At 30.9% G+C, this 24,379-nt stretch overlaps 5 protein-coding genes across 6 annotated transcripts in view; all 5 read left to right on the top strand.

Annotated features, from left to right (window-relative positions):
• The window catches only part of Nasp (Nuclear autoantigenic sperm protein), a 9,208-nt gene extending 7,149 nt beyond the window's left edge, over positions 1 to 2,059 (top strand). The window contains exons 2-3 of the mRNA XM_018539321.1: positions 490 to 1,167; positions 1,332 to 2,059. Of these exons, the coding sequence (XP_018394823.1) occupies positions 490 to 1,167; positions 1,332 to 1,988 (1,335 nt within the window). The 3' untranslated portion in view covers positions 1,989 to 2,059. The remainder of the gene's footprint in view (positions 1 to 489; positions 1,168 to 1,331) is intronic.
• Positions 2,060 to 4,503: 2,444 nt separating this feature from the next.
• On the top strand, positions 4,504 to 6,818 carry LOC108773489 (tRNA methyltransferase 1). The gene is made up of 2 exons (XM_018539320.1): positions 4,504 to 4,649; positions 5,147 to 6,818. The coding sequence occupies exon 2, from the start codon at positions 5,163 to 5,165 to the stop codon at positions 6,726 to 6,728; it is 1,566 nt and encodes a 521-aa protein (XP_018394822.1). The 5' UTR covers positions 4,504 to 4,649; positions 5,147 to 5,162; the 3' UTR covers positions 6,729 to 6,818.
• A 56-nt stretch (positions 6,819 to 6,874) lies between these two features.
• Positions 6,875 to 11,313, top strand: LOC108773491 (aldose reductase). Its single transcript, XM_018539322.1, has 7 exons — positions 6,875 to 6,901; positions 7,292 to 7,514; positions 8,628 to 8,795; positions 8,866 to 8,982; positions 9,833 to 10,240; positions 10,680 to 10,828; positions 10,903 to 11,313. Exons 2-7 carry the CDS (start codon positions 7,440 to 7,442, stop codon positions 10,943 to 10,945), a joined length of 960 nt encoding a protein of 319 aa, XP_018394824.1. The 5' UTR covers positions 6,875 to 6,901; positions 7,292 to 7,439; the 3' UTR covers positions 10,946 to 11,313.
• Positions 11,314 to 12,498: 1,185 nt separating this feature from the next.
• LOC108773456 (1,5-anhydro-D-fructose reductase) lies at positions 12,499 to 16,151 on the top strand. Of its 2 annotated transcripts, none has more exons than XM_018539271.1 (8): positions 12,499 to 12,924; positions 13,071 to 13,210; positions 13,763 to 13,930; positions 14,166 to 14,282; positions 14,890 to 15,084; positions 15,291 to 15,488; positions 15,587 to 15,735; positions 16,086 to 16,151. In XM_018539271.1, the coding sequence occupies exons 2-8, from the start codon at positions 13,139 to 13,141 to the stop codon at positions 16,126 to 16,128; spliced, it is 942 nt and encodes a 313-aa protein (XP_018394773.1). In that variant the 5' UTR covers positions 12,499 to 12,924; positions 13,071 to 13,138; the 3' UTR covers positions 16,129 to 16,151. The 2 variants fall into 2 exon arrangements, with proteins under 2 accessions (XP_018394773.1, XP_018394772.1); XM_018539270.1 differs by having other exon boundaries at positions 12,499 to 12,944.
• A 2,720-nt stretch (positions 16,152 to 18,871) lies between these two features.
• LOC108773457 (aldose reductase) lies at positions 18,872 to 23,378 on the top strand. Its single transcript, XM_018539272.1, has 5 exons — positions 18,872 to 19,072; positions 21,250 to 21,729; positions 22,043 to 22,249; positions 22,953 to 23,101; positions 23,234 to 23,378. Exons 1-5 carry the CDS (start codon positions 18,998 to 19,000, stop codon positions 23,274 to 23,276), a joined length of 954 nt encoding a protein of 317 aa, XP_018394774.1. The 5' UTR covers positions 18,872 to 18,997; the 3' UTR covers positions 23,277 to 23,378.
• The last annotated feature ends 1,001 nt before the right edge of the window (positions 23,379 to 24,379 follow it).

The raw sequence follows: 24,379 nt of genomic DNA, 5'->3' as shown, positions 1-24,379 counted from the left end.
GATATATATATATATATATATATACACATATCTATTGATATATAAATATTTTTAGACCCCTCACCCAGATAAGAGAGTATTAACAAATAAATGTGTGTATATACACACACATACATATTTATTTGTTAATACTCTCTTATCTGGGTGAGGGGTCTAAAAATATTTACGTGTAATCTGACGTGAAGCCTAATACTGCACATATGTATACATATCATTTGAAACTAACACAATATTAGGAGGTAGGAAAATTCGTTTCATTCAGTTTTTGCTTCCTGATGTTGTGAAAAGATCATAGCTTAATAAAAATTTGCTGATTACTTAATATTTCTTAATCCATGCGAAACGTTCTTTATCGTCACTTGGCTCGTTTTATTTGTTTGATTTTACAAATATAATCTATGTATATTGCTAAGATTTGCTTGCTTTTGTTGCTGTTTTCAAAATATATATGCAAATATATATGAGTATTCTCTTGTTCTTATTTCTTAGATGGCCGACGTGTCGGAGGAAGTGCCGATCAAGGATGCTGCGACGGCAATTTCTCAGGGTAAACGCCACCTCCTGGTACGCGATTATCATCTTGCAGTAGCCGTCTTGGCTCGTGCGTGCGAGCTTCTTGCTCAGGAGCATGGAGAGACCGGTGACGAGATGGGTGAACTCTACCTACTTTACGGTCGAGCTCTTTTGGGTCTGGCTCGTGAAGAGGCGGGAGTATTAGGTGGTGGTGTGCCCGGATCTGAGGAAGTTAGTCAGGATGAGCAAGGTGAAGATGAGGAGGAAGAAAATGAAGAAGGGACCATAACCGAAGGTAATCATACAGAAAGTAGTTCTTGCACATCAAATGGCAAAGAGGATGATAAGCAAGAGACAAAGGATGAAGAAAAAGAGGCTGAAGAACTGAAGGACTCAAAAGGTACAAAAGTTGAAGGATCTGAAGGACTCGAAAAGGATGATAAGATAGAAGAGTCTGATAAAACGGTGGATAGTAAGATTGAAGAACAGAACAAACAGAGAGAAGAAATTCCTGGTTGTAGTCGAGATTTTGATATGCATAATGGTGAAGCTTCTGGTAGTGGCATGAACAGAAAAAAAGAAGACGGAGATGAAGAGGCGGAAGAAGAGGATGTTGAAAAGGAAAATGACGAGGACGAAATTAACAATCTACAGGTGATTTATCTAGACTAATTATGTATTAGAAGACTCATTGAATTTTGTTGTATCAAATATTTTTACTTGTTGTCGAATTATCCAAGTTTAATTGTTAATTTAACGTAATCCATTGCTATTGAATGAAATTATGAATGATTCTAATATCTAATTTCTGTTTCTAGATTGCTTGGGAAGTCTTAGAACTAGCGAAACTGGTGTTAGTAAAACGCGGACCTCCGGGCTGGAAATTTTTGGCTGAGGCTTACCGTCTTCTGGGCGAGGTTGCAATGGAGAGTAGCAACCATGAAAGCGCGCTGATTGATTTCAAGGCTTGTTTGAATCTTCTGGAGAAAATGACTCCACGCGATCATCGTGCGATCGCCGAGATCCATTATCAGCTCGGGTTGGCGCATGCGATGGCGAACAACTTTGACATCAGCATTGAACAATTTAATCAAGCGTCTGCGCTGTTGGAGGCAAAGATTGTGCACTTGAAGACTTTGCAAGATGATCCACCTCAATCTGACGATCCATTCTATACCGTCGAAGGAGAGATAAAGGAACTGCAGGAACTCCTTCCGGAAATCCAAGAAAAAATCGCAGATATCAATGATCTAAAAAAAGAAGCCAATTTGCTCAAAGAGATTAAGGAAGAGAAACTGAATGGATGTTCTAGTGATGGTGAAGCGAATGAGGCTTCTGGAAGTGGTAGTAGTAATAGTAAGTTGAAACCTGCCAGCGATATATCGCATCTGGTAAGGAAAAAGCGCAAAGCTGAAGACGAAGAGGAGACTGCTTCTCTTTGCAAGAAACCGGCGCCTGAAAAGGACGTAGCGTGAAAAGTGCGAGTATCTGTTTTTTCATGATAATCGGATTAATTTGAACTCTGATACAAAATGTTGATATTTTCCTTAATAATGTAGAAAAAGTATTTGCTGATGTATAAAAATTCAGTGTCTTTTTTTTTACAGAAATAACAATTTGCCACTCAGTGAATTTATTTTCAATGTAAATATCAGTAGAATTAATTTTTAGATTGCCAACAAATGACACTTGAAATTCGACACTTAAAATCGTATTATGATATCATAAACACAAGAAATGTTTTACAATTACTTCTTGTCGCGAAAAATATTTGATATTTTTCTTGATAATGAATATTTATCATTGTATAAACACAAAACGTTCTCTGACAAAGATCATCAATTAATAATTTCCAACATTTCCATTTCAAACGATTATCAGAATTTGTCACAAGTTAATATCCATATTCATTAGTTTATATTAAAAATTTATTATGATATTATCGTAAGTTGAATGAAATTATTTTATAACTGAAATAACAATTTACATTTATTTTTAAATGGAAGATTTTTAGGGTACGCGTGTGCGCGTTTCATTTAACATTTGACAACAAGGATGAAATAATACTCGCAAGCATTACAAAGTGGTACTCTTATTAATTAATAGAATTTATGAAAGAATATAATTCCAGTAATAAAAAATATTTATCTTATTTTAATTTTAATCTATAATCCATTTAATGCTACAAATGCTTTGAAGCCTTTTTTCATTGATCAATTACTTAGTAAAATTTTTTCTTCCGATTAATTAATCGGTTGCCGTATGGGTTGTCCATATGAGAGCAATGGACTTGTAATCGACAGGCCGCGAATCCAAATCCCGTATCTTATATTTACGAAAAATTTCGTAATTTGTACTGACTTCTAGCGGTAAAACAAAAACAAAACTCGCCAACATGCAATGGCAAGCGTGGCATTTCAATGCCAAAGTCTTCCAAATCAACATAAAAATGTCGAAATTTAAAAACAAAATTACTCCAGACGAGTAAAGCGGAAAGCTCAGAATCTCGCACTGGTACGTCAGTCTGCCTCAAGGATTCTGGAGAAGGCAAAGTTTCGATACACTCGAAGAAAAGCCGAACAAACAAGAATGTCCTAATAGCAAGCTATAATATCCGCATAATGAGGCGGAAAGAATTCTTAAAGAGTCCGAAAAACGAACTCAGAAATATGGAGAAAAATAGAAGAGATTTATGTCCAGGAGTAGATGAAAACAGACTAAAGAAGAAGAAGAATCAAATATTTCGAAGCATTCATTTGTAACACTAAATGGATCGTGTTCCATAGACACTTGTTACATCCATAAATTTATTAGATAAAATATTCTGCTGTATCGAAATATATTCAATCATCCATAATTCGTTCAAAGTTAGAGGAATTTGAAGTTCTACGAGTTAGTTTTCGAGAAAAACTTGATATGATTTTAAAAGTATTTAATAAAGTATATATTTTATTGTATTGTGTTCTTCTTGATTTCGCGAGAAAAGAGACTTGTTGAGATTTTTTAAATGTTGTAGATGGAATATTATTTCTCTGAATATTATATTAATTTTTTATTTATACCCCAGCAAATACGTTCACACATATGTTAAAGAGACTTTTATATATTCCGTTTTTTATTCAATAATATTTCGTTTGTGGCATCAAGGTTAAATTTTTGAGAATGGTGTGTGCGTGCGAACATATTTTTTGATTTGATCAGAGAAGCTATTATGGAACTATTTGGAGAGGTTTCCGAAAGTAGATTAGAGTAGTTAATCTACTTTGGCGATACTGAAAATTAGGAAATCTTTCACAAATGAAAAAACTTTAAAGTGGTTCTGTATTGGATTTCTTCATCTAATAGTTGTTAATTTTTGTTGTTCATTAGAATTCAGAGAAGATCCATGGTACCTAAAGAGACAGACGGAAACTGTCGCATTTTCTCAGTGACTGATATAGTTCCATAATATTCTCAGAAGATAGGCTACAATGTATTTATTCTAGTTTAGCTGAATAGCAGCAGACACAGTACTGTTTTGAACTGTAGATATAAGAATTCAAGTAGAAGTAAGTGATTGTTTGTGTATGAATATCACATAAATAAATGTTAAAGCAATTTTTTATTTGCGTGTATTTTTTCAATTTACTTTGCTTGATATAATATATTATAATCGCAAAATATAATGTTGGACGCACTAGTGCGAACTAATACCATTCTACACTGATTTAATTTGTGTGAAGATACGATTTTTATATATATATTAAATGTTTTTTTACATCAAGTTATGTACGACGATTTTAATGTGTAGTTCATACTGAATGCATCCAATCGAATTTACTATAAATCTTTAATGAAAGAATTCGACCAAAATATATATATGTTGGCATGACTTTTTACCGACATTTGATAACGTTTACTATCCACATGTTTAGCTTACAATTTCTCCTATTTGTCGAAGAAGCGTTGCTTGTACAATCACAAACTTCGTGAAAATAGATTAATATTTTGTCACTGAAGAGACATATGTTTTTCCTTTCGTTATTACAAAATATAAATGCATATTTGAATAATTGTAGTAAAAATCGTATAAATATAGCACCGAGTACTCCCAAGCAAGGCTTTAATATGACCTTATGAAATAACAATAAATTGAGGTACAATTAACTATTACGTGATATTTTTATACGGGATATTCCAAGTAAAAATACAAGAGCATGAGTGTTCTCGAAAAAAATAAGTTACAAAAGTATTTGTTATTTGTCGTTCCTATATATCGGTAATTTTTGAAATATGTGGAGGTTACAAACTGGCTAATTATAGATTGCAATTAAATGAGTTATAATCCGTAACTGACCAGTTTTTAACTTTTGTCTCGAAAACTACTGTTTAGAACTGTAAATAGCAAATGTATTTGTAATTTATGTTTTCAAGAATTTTGTTGCTGTGATATTTTGATTTATGTGATCTCAGAAAACCCCTATCTGGAGACACGGTAGTATACATCTATTTTTTAACAAGTCTTGTAATATACGTGGACAATTTGATAAACCAGTAACTCCTTTTACTTTTTTTAAAATCAAAATTCAATTTATTTTTTAACATAATCTTTTAAAATGTACATACATATAACATACACACATTTTCATTTTAGTATTACATATGCAAGTATGGATAACGAGCAAAGCACAAAGAAGCCGAGACTTGAAAAGGTTCCTACTGTGAGTGAGGGAAAGGCACAAATATTGGTAACAAATGAAAGAGTGTTTTATAATCCCGTTCAAGAATTCAATAGAGACCTTAGTATAGCAGTACTAACGATATTTGCAAAGGATTTTAACGAAGAAGTGCTGCAGAAAAACAAGTTAAAGAATGCTAATAAAAGTATATCGCATGATGCCGAAAATCAAAGAGGAATTACTATATTGGAAGCTTTATCTGCAACTGGCTTGCGTAGTATAAGATATGCCAAGGAAGTAGAAGGTGTCCAGCAGATTGTTGCAAATGACATCTCTGCGAAAGCGGTAGATAGTATCAAGCAGAATGTTTTACATAACGGAGTTGAAAATTTGGTAACTCCTTATCATGAAGACGCAACGCTATTGATGTATCAACGTAGAAAAAATCGATTCGACGCGGTAGATTTAGATCCCTACGGTTGTCCCTCGATGTACCTGGATAGTGCGGTGCAGTGTGTATCCGATGGTGGCATACTTCTGGTTACCGCTACTGATATGGCCATTTTGGCTGGCAATGTTCCGGAAACTTGTTACTACAAATATGGAGCAATATCCATAAAGTCAAAATCTTGTCATGAGATAGCATTGAGAATATTACTGCAATGCATCGCGTCTTATGCAGGCCGTTACGGACGATACATAGTACCATTATTGTCTATAAGCGTTGATTTTTATATAAGAGTATTTGTCAAGGTTTTCACAAGTCATGACAAGTGCAAAGAGAACTCCAATAAGATAGGAATGCTCTATCAATGTAACGGATGCGAGAGTATGAATTTTCAACCATTATTAACGAGGAAGGCTTCCAAGAATTATAAATTGCCAAATGCACCCGTAATAGATCAATTGTGTAAACATTGTCAACATAGGCAACATATGGGAGGTCCAATATGGCTAGGTCCTTTACATGATCATGAATTTGTGTCGCGATTATTGTGTAACTTGAACAGCATGGAGTTGGGTACATTGAAAAGAATGGAGGGCGTCCTGACCGTGATACATGAGGAACTGGACATTCCTTTGTATTATAATCTAGATCGCTTGATGTCTATAGTTAAGTGTCACGTTCCACCAATGTTAATGTTTAGGTCAGCATTATTAAACGCGGGATACAAAGTGTCGTACTCACATGCGAGTAAGATATCTATTAAGACAAATGCGCCAAATGATGTTATATGGGATATCGTGCGTGCTTGGGAGAAGGATCATTCAGTAAAACGGGAGAAATTGGCTGAGGATAGCCCCGCCGCGCGGATACTTAATACATCGTCTACGACGGACATCTCGCTCGCTATGCATCCTCTTGCCAATCCGATTTCTCGGCAAAAGCATTTGTCTCGTTTTCAACAGAATCCCACTGTAAATTGGGGACCTGGCGTTCGTTCGAGAACTAGAGTTGATCTTGAAGATAAAGCGGATGATTCGAAAAAAGTGAGAAATCAAAATAAAAACATTAAAAGAAAATCAGCTATGGTGGAAAAGCAGATAGTACAATAATAAACGCAAAGAGTATCCCGTGATTTATGCTCGATGTATTTTGATATTTTGAATAATTTTTCTGAATTAATGTACATTAAAAGTAGAAAAATCGCAACGAATAATTTTTATAAAATTATATGTATATGTATATTGACACAATCAGGTGACAAATAATTTTCTGACAGAGATATGTGAGTTCTTATATATTTATACGATATTGCATATTGTTATCTAAGATTGTAAGAAACTTTGACATCATTGCAAATGTATCTTTTATAATAAAATATTTTTTTTTTACCAAATCTATCATTTATGTGCACTTTTATCATTAGTTTTATCATTATCGTATTTATTGTAAAATCCAAATCTCAACAAGAACATTTGAAAAAGAAAAGATTATGAAAAGACGTTTTTTGGCTTAATCAAAATTGATTTTTCAAACACAATATATAAATATAACTCTTGTGAGATATATTATTAGACATGTACGCTTAAAATTTTCGACAATATATAATAAGGTTATTACATATTTATTTACATAATTTGAATTATTACATAACGTAATTTTAACATTTTTCCAGATTGGATGTTTTATGTATGTCAGTATAGTGAACCACGCTGGTATAAATACATACAAGTGGGCTACCAGTAGGTCGCTACATCGTGTACTGCCATACAGGACAGTTTATGTTATTGCTCGGTTAAGATAAACGTTTAGTTTATCAAATTATGACAGCGAAAACTATAGTTTTGAACAACGGTGTAAAGATTCCCGTACTCGGGCTTGGTACCTGGCAGGCAGGTGTAAGTATAAAGCAAGATAAAACGGCAGATTCTTTCAAAGAAACTTAACTTACGTTTGTTTCTATCAATGTAAATTAATTCTTATCTCGATTTAACCTATTTTCATTATTTTGTAATTCAGAAAAAGATGAAAATTTAAACCGAGATTAAAGTTAACTTATATTTTTATAAGACCGGTTTTACAAATGAAAAATTAATTTTAATCTCGATTCAATTTATTCTTTTTTTCTAAATATTTATATAGAATTGGATATTAAATCTCACAGAGCGGTTTTAACTTAGTGTGATCGCAATCACTTCAAAAGAGAGAAATATCACGAATTTTTCGTTCAAATTTTTAGAGCAGCTTTATGTATAGCTACATGACACTGCACTGCGCAATATCACGCAACAAAGTACAATTTTTGGTCTTTGTTACACTTGCATTTTATTCACTTTGACTGATATTTCACTTTTTGAATTTTACCAAGTATAAGTACATTGGTGGGAAACAAGCATTTAAATTGGTCACTGATATCATTTGATGTCCAATATGAAAAAGAGCCGGTATCTTTTTTAATGTCAACGCAAAGTTCGTAATCACTTCGTAATAAAACTGTGTATACAAAAACAACTTGATTATCTAAACAGCACTTGCGATAAACTTTTGTAATTGATAACTATTACCTAAAAATTAAGAAATTGTGATGAATTCATTACAGTTTTATTTTTTACGAATTAATATTTTCATTTGTCCAGTTTCAGATATTTCCGTCTCATCTGCTAAGATAAAGAAATTTCTAAACGCATAGCATCTGAAATTTTATGATTTCATTAATTTAAATAATAAAATTGTTACATTTTAATACAAAAATTTACAGTGTAGCATATAGTTTTAGGAAACTTTTTGTATTGTGTGTAATCGTTTTATTATTTATTTTACTCTAACATTGAGAATGACTTGTTTGATCGAAACGTATATGTTGTATTTTATTACAAAGATATTATTAAATATTAGCAATTTTAATCTAGCTTTTGCTCTTAGCTCCTTTGTATTTATAATATTAATTAATTTTATTCAGTTGAGCGTCACATATATTAATTATTATTATAATTAATTTAATTTTGTTTTAGGATGATCCAAAGATTGTCGAGCAAGCTGTGCACGATGCTATTGATGCTGGATACCGGCATTTTGATTGCGCTTACATTTATCAGAATGAAAAGGAAATTGGCAAAGCTCTACGTGAGACGATCGCGAAAGGGATTGTGAGGAGAGAAGATCTCTTCATTACTACTAAGGTACATTCGCGTTATCCCCTTATCTGAATCCCGATGTTATATAAAACTAAATAAAATTCATCTTATTCAGTTGTGGAACACATTTCATAAACGAGAAAACGTGGTGCCGGCTTGCCTAAAATCTGCGGGAAACTTTGGACTCGGCTACGTGGATCTCTACCTAATACACTGGCCCATGTCTTATGCGGTAAATTTAATGGACTTTTTACTGTAAGCTATAACAATAAATCAGAAGTCAAGAACGAATTGTAAGCAATAAGTCAGTATATAGTGTCTTGTAAAACAGCGATAAGTCCGCAGTAATGATTGCAGTCGGTGATTGCATGAAGATAAATTATATAAAAATTTCATTTCTTACAGAATTTAAAACTTCGATTACATCATGACTGACCAATCACAGTATATTATTATTTTCCTTGAACTTACCACTCTTCTGATTGGTTAAATAATGTGATATAACAATCTAGTACGATTTATTCTTTAGTTTTTCCTAAGATTTGTGACTTATAACTTTAAGTTATCAATAATATGATATAATAAGTGTGATTAACGACTTATTGTAAAAAATCCATAACATTTTAACGCTTGTCAATGACTTTTTTGAGAAGATGTTACGCGATTGCAGTCATTAGATAAAAATCAGTGGTATCGTACCATCGTTATTGATACGTCTACAACACGAAAAAAGAAAATAAAGGCTAATCTACACTGTGCCTTTTGCTATTTCATGCTTTTTACCTCCTATCTTTTGCTTTTATCCTATTTCAATGTTTTTTCTCGTTCAAGATAAAAAATATTGATTTTAGAAGGGACAAGAAACACACGTTACAAGAAATACGATTGTCAATAAAACTGTAGCGAAGAAGAAAAAAGATAAAAAGTAGAAAGCAAGAAACAGAAAGTAAAGTGCATATTGTAGATCAGCTTTAAATATCGCGCAATGCGAAAATTATATTGCAAACGAGTTTTGCATTACGATAAAAATAAAAATCGCGAGCATATTATAACCGTTCCTGCTTACGCCGCGATTATTTTAGGAAAATGCCGACGGTATAATGCCGCTTGACGAAAACGGCGATCCGATGTTCGGACACGAGGATTTCCTTGACACGTGGCGCGGTATGGAGGAATGCGTGAAATTGGGTTTAACGAGGAGTATTGGCCTCAGTAATTTCAACGCTGAGCAGATTGACCGCGTATTATCGATTGCTCAAATAAAGCCGGTAATAAATCAGGTGGAATGCCATCCGAATTTGAACCAGAGAAAATTGAGAGACTTTTGTGCGAGTCGTGACATAGCTGTCACAGCTTATAGCCCGTTTGGTTCGCCTAATTGGCCTTGGACTAAACCTGGCGATCCCAAAGTTGTCCTTGATACACCTGAAATTGTAAATATTGGTGCTAAGTACGGCAAAACTCCCGCACAAGTTATTCTAAGATACTTGGTAAGACGTGCTATTATTAATTAATACTGTATACGACTCTACCGGGTGTCTCTTTAATTATATAATCTTGACTGACTTAGAGACGATCTTTTCTTTATGGAGAGAAATATTGAGATATTAATTATTTCTCATTTATTTATAAACAATTAAAAAAGAAGGAATTAAATTCGCAAATTTTAGAAAATCAAATAAATAGCATACAAAACAACATTCTCCAATTATTTTCAAGTAAAGCGTTACTTAAAGAAAATCTTAATTAGAAGTGTAGGAGTTAAAAATATGCACTATGCAAAAATTGGAATATGTAATAAATGATTTTCGATAAAGAAAAATTAACTTCTCAAATTGTTCAGAGAAAACTTACATTAAAGGGATACCCATTGATTTCAAGACACTTTATATAGAGATTGAATAATTCAGCAATAATTTTTTATAATAGATTGACATTGGTACTATACCAATCCCAAAATCTAGTTCAAAGAAGCGTATCGAAGAGAATATTGACATCTTTGATTTTAAGTTAACTCCGGAAGAAATAGTCACGATCGACAAATTCGATTGTGATGGACGTATAGTGCAGCTTAAAAAGTACATTATACTTAATTATTTTTTTAAAGAATGTTATAGTACATTTTTAACAACTAAATTTTCTATTTTTTCAGATATGAAACGCACAAGGATTATCCTTTCCGTTTGGAATTTTAATTGACAGCGTACGACAAACGTTTCGTAAATGGCTCTTATTAACCAATCAGACGAGACCTATTGGCCAGCAGCTCCTTTTTAATTGGTTAAAAGACGCAAACGCGAACGCAGACGTAATCTCCAATCGCTAGTATGATACGGGCATTAGACACGGTTACACCAATATTACTTGATTTTAAGCGAGACTTCAGACTCTATCTATCTTGTATTAAAGCTGAAAGAGAGGCAGAAACAGAGACAGTTTAAGTTTCGCTTAAAATCGAAATTACAATCGTGGGTGCAATCGGGCCTTAGACAATCAATATTATTACACCAATATTTTTGATCACACACACATCTGGAGACTCCAGTTGTTTTAAATTGTTTAAAAAGAGTGTCAATATAATATTGTATAAAATAATTGTAAAATATTATTGAATATCTAATTGTAAGAGACGCTTTAGACTTTTCTATCTAATCATTTTCAATTTAATCCCCGAATATAAATGATTGTTTAATATCAGCTTATGCAGAATAAATCCTATATTGCATGCAAAATTGAATACTTATTTTAATCTTAACTTTTATTCTTAACTACTCCTTATTCTCGAGTAATCGAGACTATAAAGTGGATCCTTTCTATTTTTTCATTACTTCCAGGTGTGTTACTTTATGAATATACAGAAAATTATAAACATATCCGAGCAATGATTACGTGAAAATTATTCTGCGTGAGCTATGCTAGAGTACCTGAGAGTATAGAGAGTGGTTAAAAAAATTAATAAAGAACTCTCCTAATAAATCATAATTAGAGAATATGCTTCGACTGTATTTCGATATTCATTTTTAAACGATATCTGTTTACGAATTAACATACATTTCACAAATGTACTGTGATAATTTTTTGTTATTATATAAACCGAGGTATAAACGCAAGTTATTATATCGCGAGTAGCATATCAGAGGTAGTATCATAAAATATTATTCAATATCGCAGCATTATCTAATCTAGAATTAAATATTACGTGTCTCGAAACTCGTTGAAAATCTAAAGAATAAGAGATAAATATCGTTATCTCCATTTACTATGCGAGATTGTGAACGTGACTCTTCTTTTTCGCTTGCAATCGATTAAAAATAGAAATAGGTACAACTGCAAATTATGTCATAATAATCAACTAACAATGTTAGTTCTCATGTTGTATTAACGTGTGCGAAACGAATTTCCTGATTTCTAGACAGCTGAAAATACATTTTCGTAATAATTATCCCGATTTTAGAACAAGTAGATAGATTTATTGCAGAGATACATTTTGTAAAGTCGTACGTGGAAATTGTATTGTACACTAATCTTATAATTAATAATTAAAGAAATTGTTAAATTATATAAATATTATCTAATTAAAAAAATGTGATATGTATTCCTCAGTTTTAAATTCGAGCAATAGAGGGCGAGTTTTTTAATTCATCTTATATCAATCGATGAATTAAAAAAACTCATCCATATTCACGACTATCTATTCGATATAATGCTTAAAACAAGCATATGTATTTTATCGATTTTTTTCGTTAACGTGGTTCATATCTCTGGGTGTCTTCCAACAAGAGACGCACTACATGACATTATATGTATATGTATAACACGATGAGACAGCAATTCAGTTGATCATTGATTACGAGTCGCTTGTAGGAAGGCTCCCTCTCTCCCTCTCTCTCTCTCTCTCTCTCTCTCTTCTCCCTCCTATCTCCTACAGGCAGGCTGTTATTATCTATCATTTTGCTTTTATTGTTTCTTCCGAATCTTAAGGAAGGATATAAAAAGATACTCTGAAGCACTCAGGTAGTGTTTTTGTAGCTACACAAGGTGCAGTCGTGGGCAATCGTGGGCGTGGTGTTTTATGTTATATGTGTGCGTACAGTCTATTTTGAGTCGACGATCTTACTGGTCGTGCTAGTGAAGTGACGAATATTCGAGAGATATATAGTAGAGCTTATTCGTTGTTAGTACTTTTATTTCCAGGTAATAATTCTCGCACCGCAACGCACAGTATTGCATGCCTATCGATACTGTGAGTTGTGTTAGACGATATAGCTATTCAAAGTGTTTCATAACAGCCAAGGACTCGGTTGCACTGTTTTATTGCAGCTTCCTCCAACGGCCTTGCACACACGCTTCCTGTTGTATACACCTATCTATATTAGTCGGCGATAACAATGGCTGGTATTCCGACAATCACATTTTCGAATGGACACAAAATGCCGATGTTGGGCCTCGGAACTTATAAGGTACGTGTGTTTCATAACAAGCGATAGACGTAGCCGCTTAAACATATGCGTACAAATTACATCATTATCGGAATGTACCATTTTACGCGCGTTTTATTTGAATTTCAAACGTATCGCAGCATCCACGTCAAAATGGAAATCAAGCAATAATTATTCTTATCGTATTCTGTTAACGATCATTCATCCCTATTTATTTTATTAATACAACGACAAATCGATTTTTATTTAATATTTTTACTGGGAATTTATATTCTTTATCAAAACTACTTAATTAACTACTTATATAAGTGTGAGTTGCCATCCATCCTCTCCCCCCTCCCCCTCCCCCCCGGATACCTTTTTCTTTTTTAGGACATGGGACGTTTTCGGGAGATTTTACCCAATATAAAATTAGATTTATATTGTTTCAAGTTTCAACCTTCATCAGATCATCGTCACAGTGTATACAAATAACAATTTAAATTGATTAAAAATAATAAATAATCAATTTTACTTTGATATAGCAATCCTACTGTACATAATTTGTACTTTTTTATTTTTGGGAAAAAACAGTCTCAGATGGGGGATGTGAAAAGAGCTGTTAAGGATGCGATAGATCTAGGATATCGTCATATTGATACAGCTTTCTTTTATGTTAATGAGAAAGAGATCGGGGAAGCTATCCGCGACAAAATTAAAGATGGTAGCGTGACCAGAGAGGACCTATTTATTACCACAAAGGTGAGATTAATGCATAAGCATAATATAAATACGAATATCTATTTTGTCATCTGTTAAATTCCAAATAATTAATTTTTTTTATAAAAGACACAATAAATATAAAAATGTTAATTGAATATTTTATTTCCTAAATTTAATTGTAATTTTTGTAATTGTAATAATTAACACTGCGATCCAGCTTCGACCGTTACGGCTTTCTCTATCTAATTTGTTAATTGTAATTGTTTCGTTGCAGTTGTGGAACAATTTCCATAAAGAAGAGCATGTCGTCCCAGCTTGCAAACAATCATTGGCCAATCTTGGTTTAGATTATGTGGATCTCTTTTTAGTTCATTGGCCATTTGCTTTTAAAGTAAGCATTGACATCAACAGAATGAAATAAAAAGAGATTTTATTTTTTTTTTTTATTATATAAGGTAAATTTTTATTATAAGGTAAATGTACTAGTTAATGGACATGAACCAATTGTTGGAAAAAGTGACAAAACATTTTAAATATAAAGCTTTTGATGGTATGTACAATTTCAAATTAATTTGTAATTAAATTTTTATAAACAATAAATTTATTTGAAGTTGTACATATCATTAAAAGCTTAATATTGACAATTTTGTACCACTTTGTCCAACGAATTGGATCATATCTACTAACTGTCCACTAACTGGTTCATTTACCTTAAGCATATTTCGAACTACATGGTGATGAGTTGCTTTCAGATATATATGTATAATTATACAATATCACCTAATAATTAAGATTTTGTTGTAAAAACTGAAATTAGAAAATGCATCAATAATTCTGTTACTCTAAAAAGTGGAATACCAAATTAATGACATTTATAGCCGTTCCTCATTAATATTAAGAGTGCCTAATATAATGGTAAATTCTTGTTCATGAAGAAATAATTATGAATGTCTATGATATGTTTCAATTCGTAATATTTATTTAGAGATATCTTGTAGGAAGGGGATGATTTATGGCCTACAGATGCTGCTGGAAATGTTTGCGAATCGAATATCGATTACTTGGAAACATGGAGAGGAATGGAAGAGTGTGTTCATCAAGGCTTAACTCGCAGCATCGGAATCAGTAATTATAACTCCGAGCAAATTACTCGTTTACTTAAATCGGCTAAAATCGCCCCAGTCAATAATCAGGTATATAGTACTATCTAAATCATTTCATAATCATTGCATTTTTTCCAATAGGTTTGCATTTCAAATTAATAAATATCTTTTTAAGAAATGTTTTTCTTTTTGCATATTTTTAAAACATTTAAAAAAATTAAAAATCTTTATATAAATGTCATTTATATCATATTAACGCTATGAGACTTATCAATGTTCAAAAAATTCTTTTATAGATTGAAGTTAATATAAATGTAAATCAGGAGAAATTAATAGATTTTTGCAAGAAACATAACATAACGGTAACTGCTTATTCTCCTTTGGGACAACCTGGAAATTCAGCCGGCGTCGACAATAAATTAAATAATCCTGTAATATTGCAACTTGCAAAAAAATACAATAAGACGCCGGCGCAAATAGCACTTCGATATGTGGTAACAAAAAAATTCAACAGAAACTGTTTCTGACAGAACTGTTCCTTTCGTGTAATTAAAACAGATATATACTATACAGTCATATTTTATTTTTATAGTATCAACATGGAACTGCGCCAATACCTAAGTCGGTAACTAAAAGTCGAATTAAGGAAAACACTGAATTTTTTGATTTCACGTTAACATCCGATGAAATGAATGCTATTCGTAAACTCGGTACTGGAGAGAGAGTGGCATTTTTCGCCCCGTAAGTATTACTATATGCAAAGTATTTACCTGTTATCATATCTCCTTCCATATATGAATATTTTACAACTTTGAAATCTTTAAACATTTTTTTAAATAACATTGTTCTTTGGTTAATATACATTAAATTTTAATTGTAAATGAGCTGTAAGTCATATTAAAATTCAGGACTAGATTTCTACATATAATTCTACATGTTATATAAGTAAAAAAATATCGCAAATTATAGATTATTTAAAATGAACTTTGAAGAATAATAAACACTGTATAAAGATTTGAATTACACAATAGATTATAATGTGTATATTCATGTATATTTTTTTAAACAATTTTTTTGTTTCTGTGTTTCAGTGCGAAGAATTTCAAATACTTTCCTTTTAACATTCCGTTTTAAATCAGTATAAAGCGAAAAAGGAAGAAGAAAAGAAAAAGAGAAATGAAATTTTATATATATATATATATAAACACACACACACACACACACACACGCACGCACATATATATATATAATTTACATTTACAATATATGTATATGAAAAAATTAAAAACTTTAGAAAAGGACTGTGTACGCACATATGTACAATACATATTTCAAAATATTTTTTTTATTTAAAGCTGTACTTCTCGCTTAAAATATAATTCTAAATATTTTCAAATGTTATAATACTTATTTTTTCTTTCTTTGATAACTCATAGATAAATAAAACAATAATTAAGAAATATATTAATTAAACATACGATTTAGCATGATGTTTCTTAATGTAAATATGGATTTATTGAGTCTAAAAGGCAGCAGGAAACGAGTTGTAACGTCGAAAATAATCATATTAGTATCCCCTTTAAAAGCGCACTCGAAAGCGCATATTCTCATGACAGTGTTTGAAGCTCGCTCGACCCTTGGTCTAGCCAATTACAATTATTGGACGCTGCGAAAAATTTCAAGGTCTGGGCCAAGACCACTCACACGAATCAATTTTTCGTCCGTTTCGTACGACACGTGATATATCCGAAATATTATAAAACACGTTTTAATCTTTGCTCAAAAATCTCACGTGCCGCAATTGATAAATCGAGATAGAATTGCTACAGAGCTCCTGACGGAAAAATCCAGTGTCTTAAAATCTTGTTTCGATTATACCAATCGTTATGTTTGTAAAATGACGTATCATTTTTGCAGACTATAATTTTGCATATTAAGAATTGCGTACACACACATTGCTTATGTACTTGAAAATTTTCCAATTCAGTTTTATCAACAAATAAACAGAAGATATTTTAAAACATTCTAAGAATGTTTTGACTGTTTTTACAATTATGATATGCTAGAAGATCAGTACACAGTCATTATCAAGTAAATCAATATCCTTGAAGTTAATATGTAGTTTTATTATACGTACATTACATGTTTTTCTTTTATGAAAATTTTTATCGGGTTTATATTGTCGGCTCTCTCTCTTTTTATTTATTTTGACTTTATCGGCAATTTTGTAAATCCAAAAAATAAAAAATTTGGAATACCTAAGTAAAAAAATTATGAAAGATCTTTCTCATTGGGAAGATAAATAAATCAATATATTTTTTAAATTGCATTTTGTAAAATTCTACATATATGTATAGAATAAATTTCCAAAGCAGTTTTGAAAAAAAAAAATATTTTTGAGATAATAAACATTTTCTGAGATATTGCATAGGAAATCAAGCAAGCAGAGGAGGATTAACAATCGACTGTACATTATGCTGATTTCAAGAGATTAGTTTTTAATCTCTATTGTGTTACGATCTTTGGAACAAGTTTAAGCAGATACCAAAATGAACAAATTTTGGCTACTACAGAAAACTTCACAGCGATTTTTATGTTATTCATGACGTGCAAAATTTAAAAGACCAGGAGAGGGAGAGTGAAAGAAAAGTATTATTTTATCTCTGAAATCTATAAGATAAAATTTCCTATTAAAACAAATAAAAAATTTCATCTAATCGGTGTATTGTATAACTTATTAACTTCCAAAAAATAGTTAATTTTCAGACCCCTAAATTAATGAGGAAAACCACTTAAATAAATATCTTTATCAATTTTTTAAAATAAAATTTTTCAATATTTATTAAAAAACTGCAAGATCCATGCATATTCAATATCTAATCAAATAAAAACGGGAGAGAGCAAGATACACGTTAAAATAATTGTATAATTAAAAGCAATTAGGACGTTTATTTCGCGATAGCTTCACCGCGTATAACTGCCGGTTCATCAACTTTGCTTAGCAATTTTATTAAAAGCTATATTACTGTAAATGAAACTTTGTTCTTCCGCAAGGAATCGTCAAGGGCTCGATTCATTGCTCCAAATATTCTATAACGGTCACTGTAACTTTCCACGATGCCGGCAAATTCAACCACCACTACGCAGACATTTGAATCAGTATTATTACTGATCACTGCGTTGATATGTGTGAGTGTCAAACGTGCATCAGCAGCAATATCGTCATTACGCAAAAATCACGAAACACGTACCCCCACCAAAGTAAGCATTTTTAAAACTATAATAAATAATAGGTTCTGTACGAACAAAACAAATTAGAACAATCGAAAGGCTAAGAGGCAGTTATGTAATATTAAGGATTTAATTTAAAAATGTAAAAATAATTACAAATTCGACGCCGATTGGATCATTTTTCAATATGCTACAGAAAATACGTAATAATAATAAAATTATTAGAAATCTATATTGCTTTATCATGATATTCTCGTTTTTCCTTTGTCATAATCTTGCGAGTCAATAAATTTTTACTGTTATTCTTTTTCAAACAAATGTATGATAAATTGCATATACGTATAAATAATTAATCTGGTACATAATTAATTCGGATCAAAAAAAGCTATAAAAATAAGTAATGAAAGAATATGTAAAATTGTATGATAAATATTCAACGAGCTAAGTATAATATGTATAGATTATGAAAAATTTTTTCGAGCGATACGTTGGCGATCAAATCTCCAATTCTCCACCAATCTTTACCGCCGACGCACACTAACACAGATGTACATTGTGTAGCGTAGCAAAATCGATTTTGCCGTCGTGAATCCGGTGGGTGACCGGTCCTCTTAGGTGGGGATATTTATAAAAGGAACTGGTCGAAGCGAAGCCGCCGGCAGTGCGTCGTGTGTCATCAGCCTTGTTTGAATTTTCTGACGGTTTCTACGTAGCAACGTCCGTTGATATTCATATTTTTCTGTAACCGTATTGCTGCTTACGTAAACGTAAAATGGTTTTGACTGCACCAAAAGTGAAATTTTACAACGGCAACGAAGTGCCGATCTTCGGCCTAGGAACGTGGAAGGTAATGTTTCTCCTCTCGTGTTTTCTCAACTTGTTATTTAGTCCCGACAATTTCGTCATTGGATCATATTTTGCAAAAATAGTGTACACATATATTTTATACTTTTGCAATGTAAATGAGAATTTGTTTCTTATCGAAATATATTATGATTCTTGTATCAGCAAAATTTATTGAATTAAATCCTTGTTTTCGTCAAACGAGATAACGTCAGATATAATTAGATTTTATTGAATTAGCTTATTATCCACGCAGTCGGCAAAATGTTGGTAATTTGCTTACAAATTTGTAGAAAATTCGATCAAACATTTCAGCAAATTACCATCAATATCCGCACAATTAAGCTTTTATTTAAGCCGACAAAGCTTGCTGACGTAATGTTAGAACATAAACCATTACCAAGCAGAAATCGGTTATCTTATTATTAGGTATTAATTAATTTGTTGATCAATTTTTGTAGATTGTCAACTACACATTTTGTATAGTTTTTGTCAACAATTTGTTCTCAGTAGATTTATGTATCTGCCTCTAATTTGCTAATATTAAATAAATAAACAGAATTTATGTTAAAGATGCCTTTTCGACATTTGTAGCAAAATTAATTTTTAACAAACTTGTTTGACTGATTGTGAATAACTATTATTAGTAGTTAAGCTATTGTAACTTACAAGACATGCTTTATTCATGTTAAGATTTTTATGAAGAAGAAATATATTTTGACATAAAAATTCTGAGATTAGATTTTCTGTAAAAAAAACTACTAAAAATCTAAGCTGTGTTGTATTATTCACTGTGAATACATAATATGAACTAGATTTGTAATATTTACAGTAAAGAACAAAATATAGCCTTATAGTCAAGGTTTTGATACATATTGCATTTTATTGCGTAATATATATTTTGCTTTATATATATTATTTAATTTCTACTAAATTCCACAAATTAAATAAATTTATATCATAAATTTGTGAAATAAAGATGTACAAATCGATAAAATATTTTTGTATAGATTAGATATCGAGTCAATATCTAATCTATTTAATTAAATCAGCTCAGATTGAAATCCGTTCTGACTTTGTTCCATGATAGGTACCCAGATCAAACTTTCTATAAATAAAAAGTTATTAAAATTTGAAGACTTTAAACCATATTACATAACATAACAGCAATCTCAATTAAATTATAATAACTTTTTTTTACAGAAAATCTAATTTTATTTGATCTAATTGATTAGACATTGACTCAATATCTAATCTATATATAAGAATTATTTTATTGATTTGTAGATTTCATAAGTTGATAATGTAAATTCAATAAATTTGTAGGATTAGTGATATCTATCACTAATTCCACAAAATAAAATGATAAAGCAAGATATTATACAATGAAATGGAATTGTTAATGCTTGTGTTGCATCTTTATTACTGATAATATTTTTGAAAATGTAATTAAAAATATATTTTTAGCTTATAAGGCAATAATCTTTTCCTAAAATTCTAGAATCTACCATTACCACTAGTTTTTAAATCTGACTGGCTATGAAATTCACATAATTCGCTAAGATAACAGAAACGCAATCTTATGCAATTATTTAAAGCAGTCTCATATGGTATAACAAGTATTTTAAGAAGTAAAAACTGCGATACTTAATTAAAATTACAAAAATTCAAAGGAGCAAAAGAAAATAATCTAGTTAACATTTTTGTATATGTAATACATATTGTATTTTATTTTAATTACATCTTATCCTTTTATTAATTTTTCCTTGTTTCTCATTTTTTTTTTATAATTTCGCTTTAGTACACAAAGTCTTTTCTTTCAAAGTTTTTTTTATGGAGAAAAATTTTTGTAAATTTTACTGTTTTATAACCATTACATTATGTACATATTTATCAGTTTAAGTGCATATATTATGTAATCAACTATTCAATGTGACTATTGATTCTACAGTATATTTTAAGTCAACTACTAAGAAATCTTCATTATACAATGTATCCATTGTTTCCAAAATTGTCAAAATAATATTTCCAATCATGAAATTGTGAAATCTAAGAAATAATTTCCAAGATTTACATTGTCTTTACATATACTTTTGCAATTAAACTATTTTAGACCTTTTTGAAAAAGTAAATCTACTTAAAATGGTCAGAGATTTATATTGAAATTTAATTTTGTTTCAGTCTAAACCAGGAGAAGTTACACATGCTGTAAAAGATGCGATCGATATTGGCTACAGACACATTGATGGAGCTCATGTTTATGGTAATGAGAAGGAAGTTGGTGCTGCTGTCAAGGCAAAAATCGCTGAGGGTGTTGTGAAGAGAGAAGATCTATTCATTACCAGCAAGCTGTGGAATACCTTTCATAAACCCGAATTAGTTGAACCAGCCATCAGAAAAACGCTAGCTGATCTTGATCTTGATTACGTAGATCTGTATTTAATTCATTGGCCACATGGATTCAAAGAAGGTGGAGATCTTTTCCCTACAAATGCTAATGGTGTCCTCCAGTTGAGTGACGTAGATTACCTTGATACTTGGAAAGCTATGGAAAGCGTGCTGGCCAAAGGTCTGGCGAAAAATATCGGTGTCAGTAATTTTAATTCCGAACAGATCACCAGATTGATCAAAAATGCAACAGTTAAACCTGTTACAAATCAGGTAAATCAAGATTATCAAGAATAGTAATATTGAAAGAAACTTTTTGACAGTAATTAATTTTTATTAAATTTAATTATGTTAATATAGAAATTATTTTTCGAAATAGAATATTATTTAGGAAAGCCAGAAATTTGACAATACAAAGAGAAAAATCATGCTATTTTATCAACTCTTTTTTATTTATACTTGGTACATAGAGAATATTTATATATAGAAGAAAAAAGAAATAAAAATTATATAAAGAAATAAAAGAACAAGTATCTTCATTGACTTCTCTGGAGTCTGGACACTTTATTTTTGTATTATTTTTTAGGTCGAATGCCATCCATACTTGACGCAAAAAAAATTATCAGATTTTTGCAAGGAAAGAGGCATTCTTCTTACAGCTTACAGTCCACTTGGATCACCAGACAGACCATGGGCTAAACCTGATGATCCAAAATTGTTAGACGACAAGAAATTAGTTGATCTCGGAAAAAAATATAACAAGACTCCTGCACAAATACTTATTCGTTATCAGGTATGTTGTTATGACATTAATGTCTCAAGTGTACTTTACAATAAATTATTGAATTCATCCAATAAAAAATACTGGATATAATTTAATACTTTTACGTTATAATTAAAAGTGTATAATATTTGAAAAATTTATAATATGATTAAATTAAATTAATATCCGCTCAAATAAATTTCCAAATTAAACTTAATATAAACTTAATATATCTCCCAGGTCAAGAACAAATTGAGCTTATACTAGTTGTTAGAATATATATAAATTTATTATAATAATAATGCCGGTATATACGGACAGTTTCGACTTCACAGAGTCCTCAACAGCCGCAACCGAATTCTTAAAAATTAATTTAGTATAACGCCAACTTGTGATATTCTTCGCAATATACTAAATTAATTTTTAAGAATTCGGTTGCGGCTGTTGAGGACTCTGTGAAGTCGAAACTGTCCGTATATACCGGCATTATTATTATAATAAATTTATATATATTCTAACAACTAGTATAAGCTCAATTTGTTCTTGACCTGGGAGGTATATTAAGTTTAATTTATAATATGATCATTAATAATACACATTAACATAAAACTTTAATAATTATATTTAAATACTGAATCTTATAGGACTGTACATGTGAAAAATAACAATCAATAAGAAATTGCCTTTAACGGTCGAGCTGGATCTTAGGTGTTAATTTAATAATTATTTACAGGTGGATCGTGGCCATATAGTGATTCCTAAGTCAGTTACCAAGTCACGAATTGCTCAGAATATGGACGTATTTGATTTTAAACTTTCGCCCGAAGATATTGCTTATATTGACGGCTTTGATTGTAACGGAAGAATTTGTCCAGTGGAAGGGTAAGGATTTATCACTATAGTTTATCATTGTTATTTTAAAACATTTTATATATTATTACATAAGATATAGACTAAATACAACTTTTATTAAGTTATGATATATTAATATTTCTTTTTATTTTTTATTTTCAGGTCGAAAGCCAGTCCTTATTATCCATTTAATATTCCATTTTAAGAAATCAAAATGAGCAAATGTGAAAATATGATATATCTACGTGTCTTCTATCAAACTTTTTGTATGTCAATTTTTGCCAATCTATTTTTCAACATTATTAGTTTGTGCGTATATAAATAATATTTTTTTTTTATAATATTTTCTTATAATATTACTTTTATAAATGTTATACCAAAATACATTATATAGTTATTGTTACCGTTTTATGAAATATTAATTTTTTATATAAAATTCAATTATATAAAAATTTGTACACGTGTGGTGAAATAAAGTTTATATTGTATAAAATAACGTAGTGAGTCAATTATTATTTAATTGACAAATATTAGGTATTAATTATAATATATTATATTGCTATAATATCTAGTTTACTAACAACAGGAATTAATCTCGTAAAAACTACGTTGCTATCATCAATTTATGATCCCAAATGAAGTATTCTTGAAGATGCTGATTAATAAATCTTTTCCAACAGTCTAATACTACACAGTATGATTGTATTATTCTTATCACGTGTTTTTTTTTTACAAACCTATTTGCACATATTAATTTGCATATAAGTGACAAAAGTCACATATATGTTAAACATTTTATTGAGATCATATGGCAACGAGAATTGCTCTAATTGCACGACTGCCATGAGTGGCTGTGATATACCCCTAAAAATTCATTTATGGTATAATACAAGCGGCGCTTTATAGACTTTCATACAAGAACACCTGGTGATATGATGATATCTCATCATTATATACCATTTTGTATCACAGCAAACTTGGTCAAGAGAGTAGATTGAATTTTCACGACGCGATAATCGTTGCCTTCTTTAAATACAAGTGGAATATATGCAGACGTCTTTTTGTTTATCTTTGTTTTATTATCCTTATTGTTCTTTTATATTGAATGTTGTTTTATTTTTATTTCTATTAGTTATTACACAACGTTGAGTTTCTTTTGGTAGTTTTCCATTTTGGATGAACAAGCCGGACACGACTGTCGGGGGAAATAAATCTCTACTCTTTCTTTTGTGATGGATAGTTCTGATAAGGCGGGTCGTTCGTGCAAATTAGTGTCAGGTAAAGTATAAGCAAAAAAGAATTTATGTT

Source organism: Cyphomyrmex costatus, unplaced genomic scaffold, assembly GCF_001594065.2.
Source record: "Cyphomyrmex costatus isolate MS0001 unplaced genomic scaffold, Ccosl1.0 scaffold21, whole genome shotgun sequence".
Lineage (NCBI taxonomy): Eukaryota > Metazoa > Arthropoda > Insecta > Hymenoptera > Formicidae > Cyphomyrmex > Cyphomyrmex costatus.
Note: the sequence above shows the minus strand (reverse complement) of the source record. Positions and strands in the feature narration are given on the sequence as shown.

What these genes read in the sequence shown, in the direction of transcription:
- LOC108773489 (XM_018539320.1), top strand. Translation starts at nt 5,163, where the DNA reads ATGGATAACGAGCAAAGCACAAAGAAGCCGAGACTTGAAAAGGTTCCT.
- LOC108773491 (XM_018539322.1), top strand. Translation starts at nt 7,440, where the DNA reads ATGACAGCGAAAACTATAGTTTTGAACAACGGTGTAAAGATTCCCGTA. An exon ending in TTGGTACCTGGCAGGCAGGT is followed by an intron (nt 7,515 to 8,627) that starts GTAAGTATAAAG and finishes ATTTTGTTTTAG; the next exon opens with GATGATCCAAAGATTGTCGA. An exon ending in AAGTTATTCTAAGATACTTG is followed by an intron (nt 10,241 to 10,679) that starts GTAAGACGTGCT and finishes TTTTTATAATAG; the next exon opens with ATTGACATTGGTACTATACC.
- LOC108773456 (XM_018539271.1), top strand. Translation starts at nt 13,139, where the DNA reads ATGGCTGGTATTCCGACAATCACATTTTCGAATGGACACAAAATGCCG. An exon ending in TGGGCCTCGGAACTTATAAG is followed by an intron (nt 13,211 to 13,762) that starts GTACGTGTGTTT and finishes GGGAAAAAACAG; the next exon opens with TCTCAGATGGGGGATGTGAA. An exon ending in AGAGTGGCATTTTTCGCCCC is followed by an intron (nt 15,736 to 16,085) that starts GTAAGTATTACT and finishes TCTGTGTTTCAG; the next exon opens with TGCGAAGAATTTCAAATACT.
- LOC108773457 (XM_018539272.1), top strand. Translation starts at nt 18,998, where the DNA reads ATGGTTTTGACTGCACCAAAAGTGAAATTTTACAACGGCAACGAAGTG. An exon ending in TCGGCCTAGGAACGTGGAAG is followed by an intron (nt 19,073 to 21,249) that starts GTAATGTTTCTC and finishes ATTTTGTTTCAG; the next exon opens with TCTAAACCAGGAGAAGTTAC. An exon ending in TTAAACCTGTTACAAATCAG is followed by an intron (nt 21,730 to 22,042) that starts GTAAATCAAGAT and finishes ATTATTTTTTAG; the next exon opens with GTCGAATGCCATCCATACTT.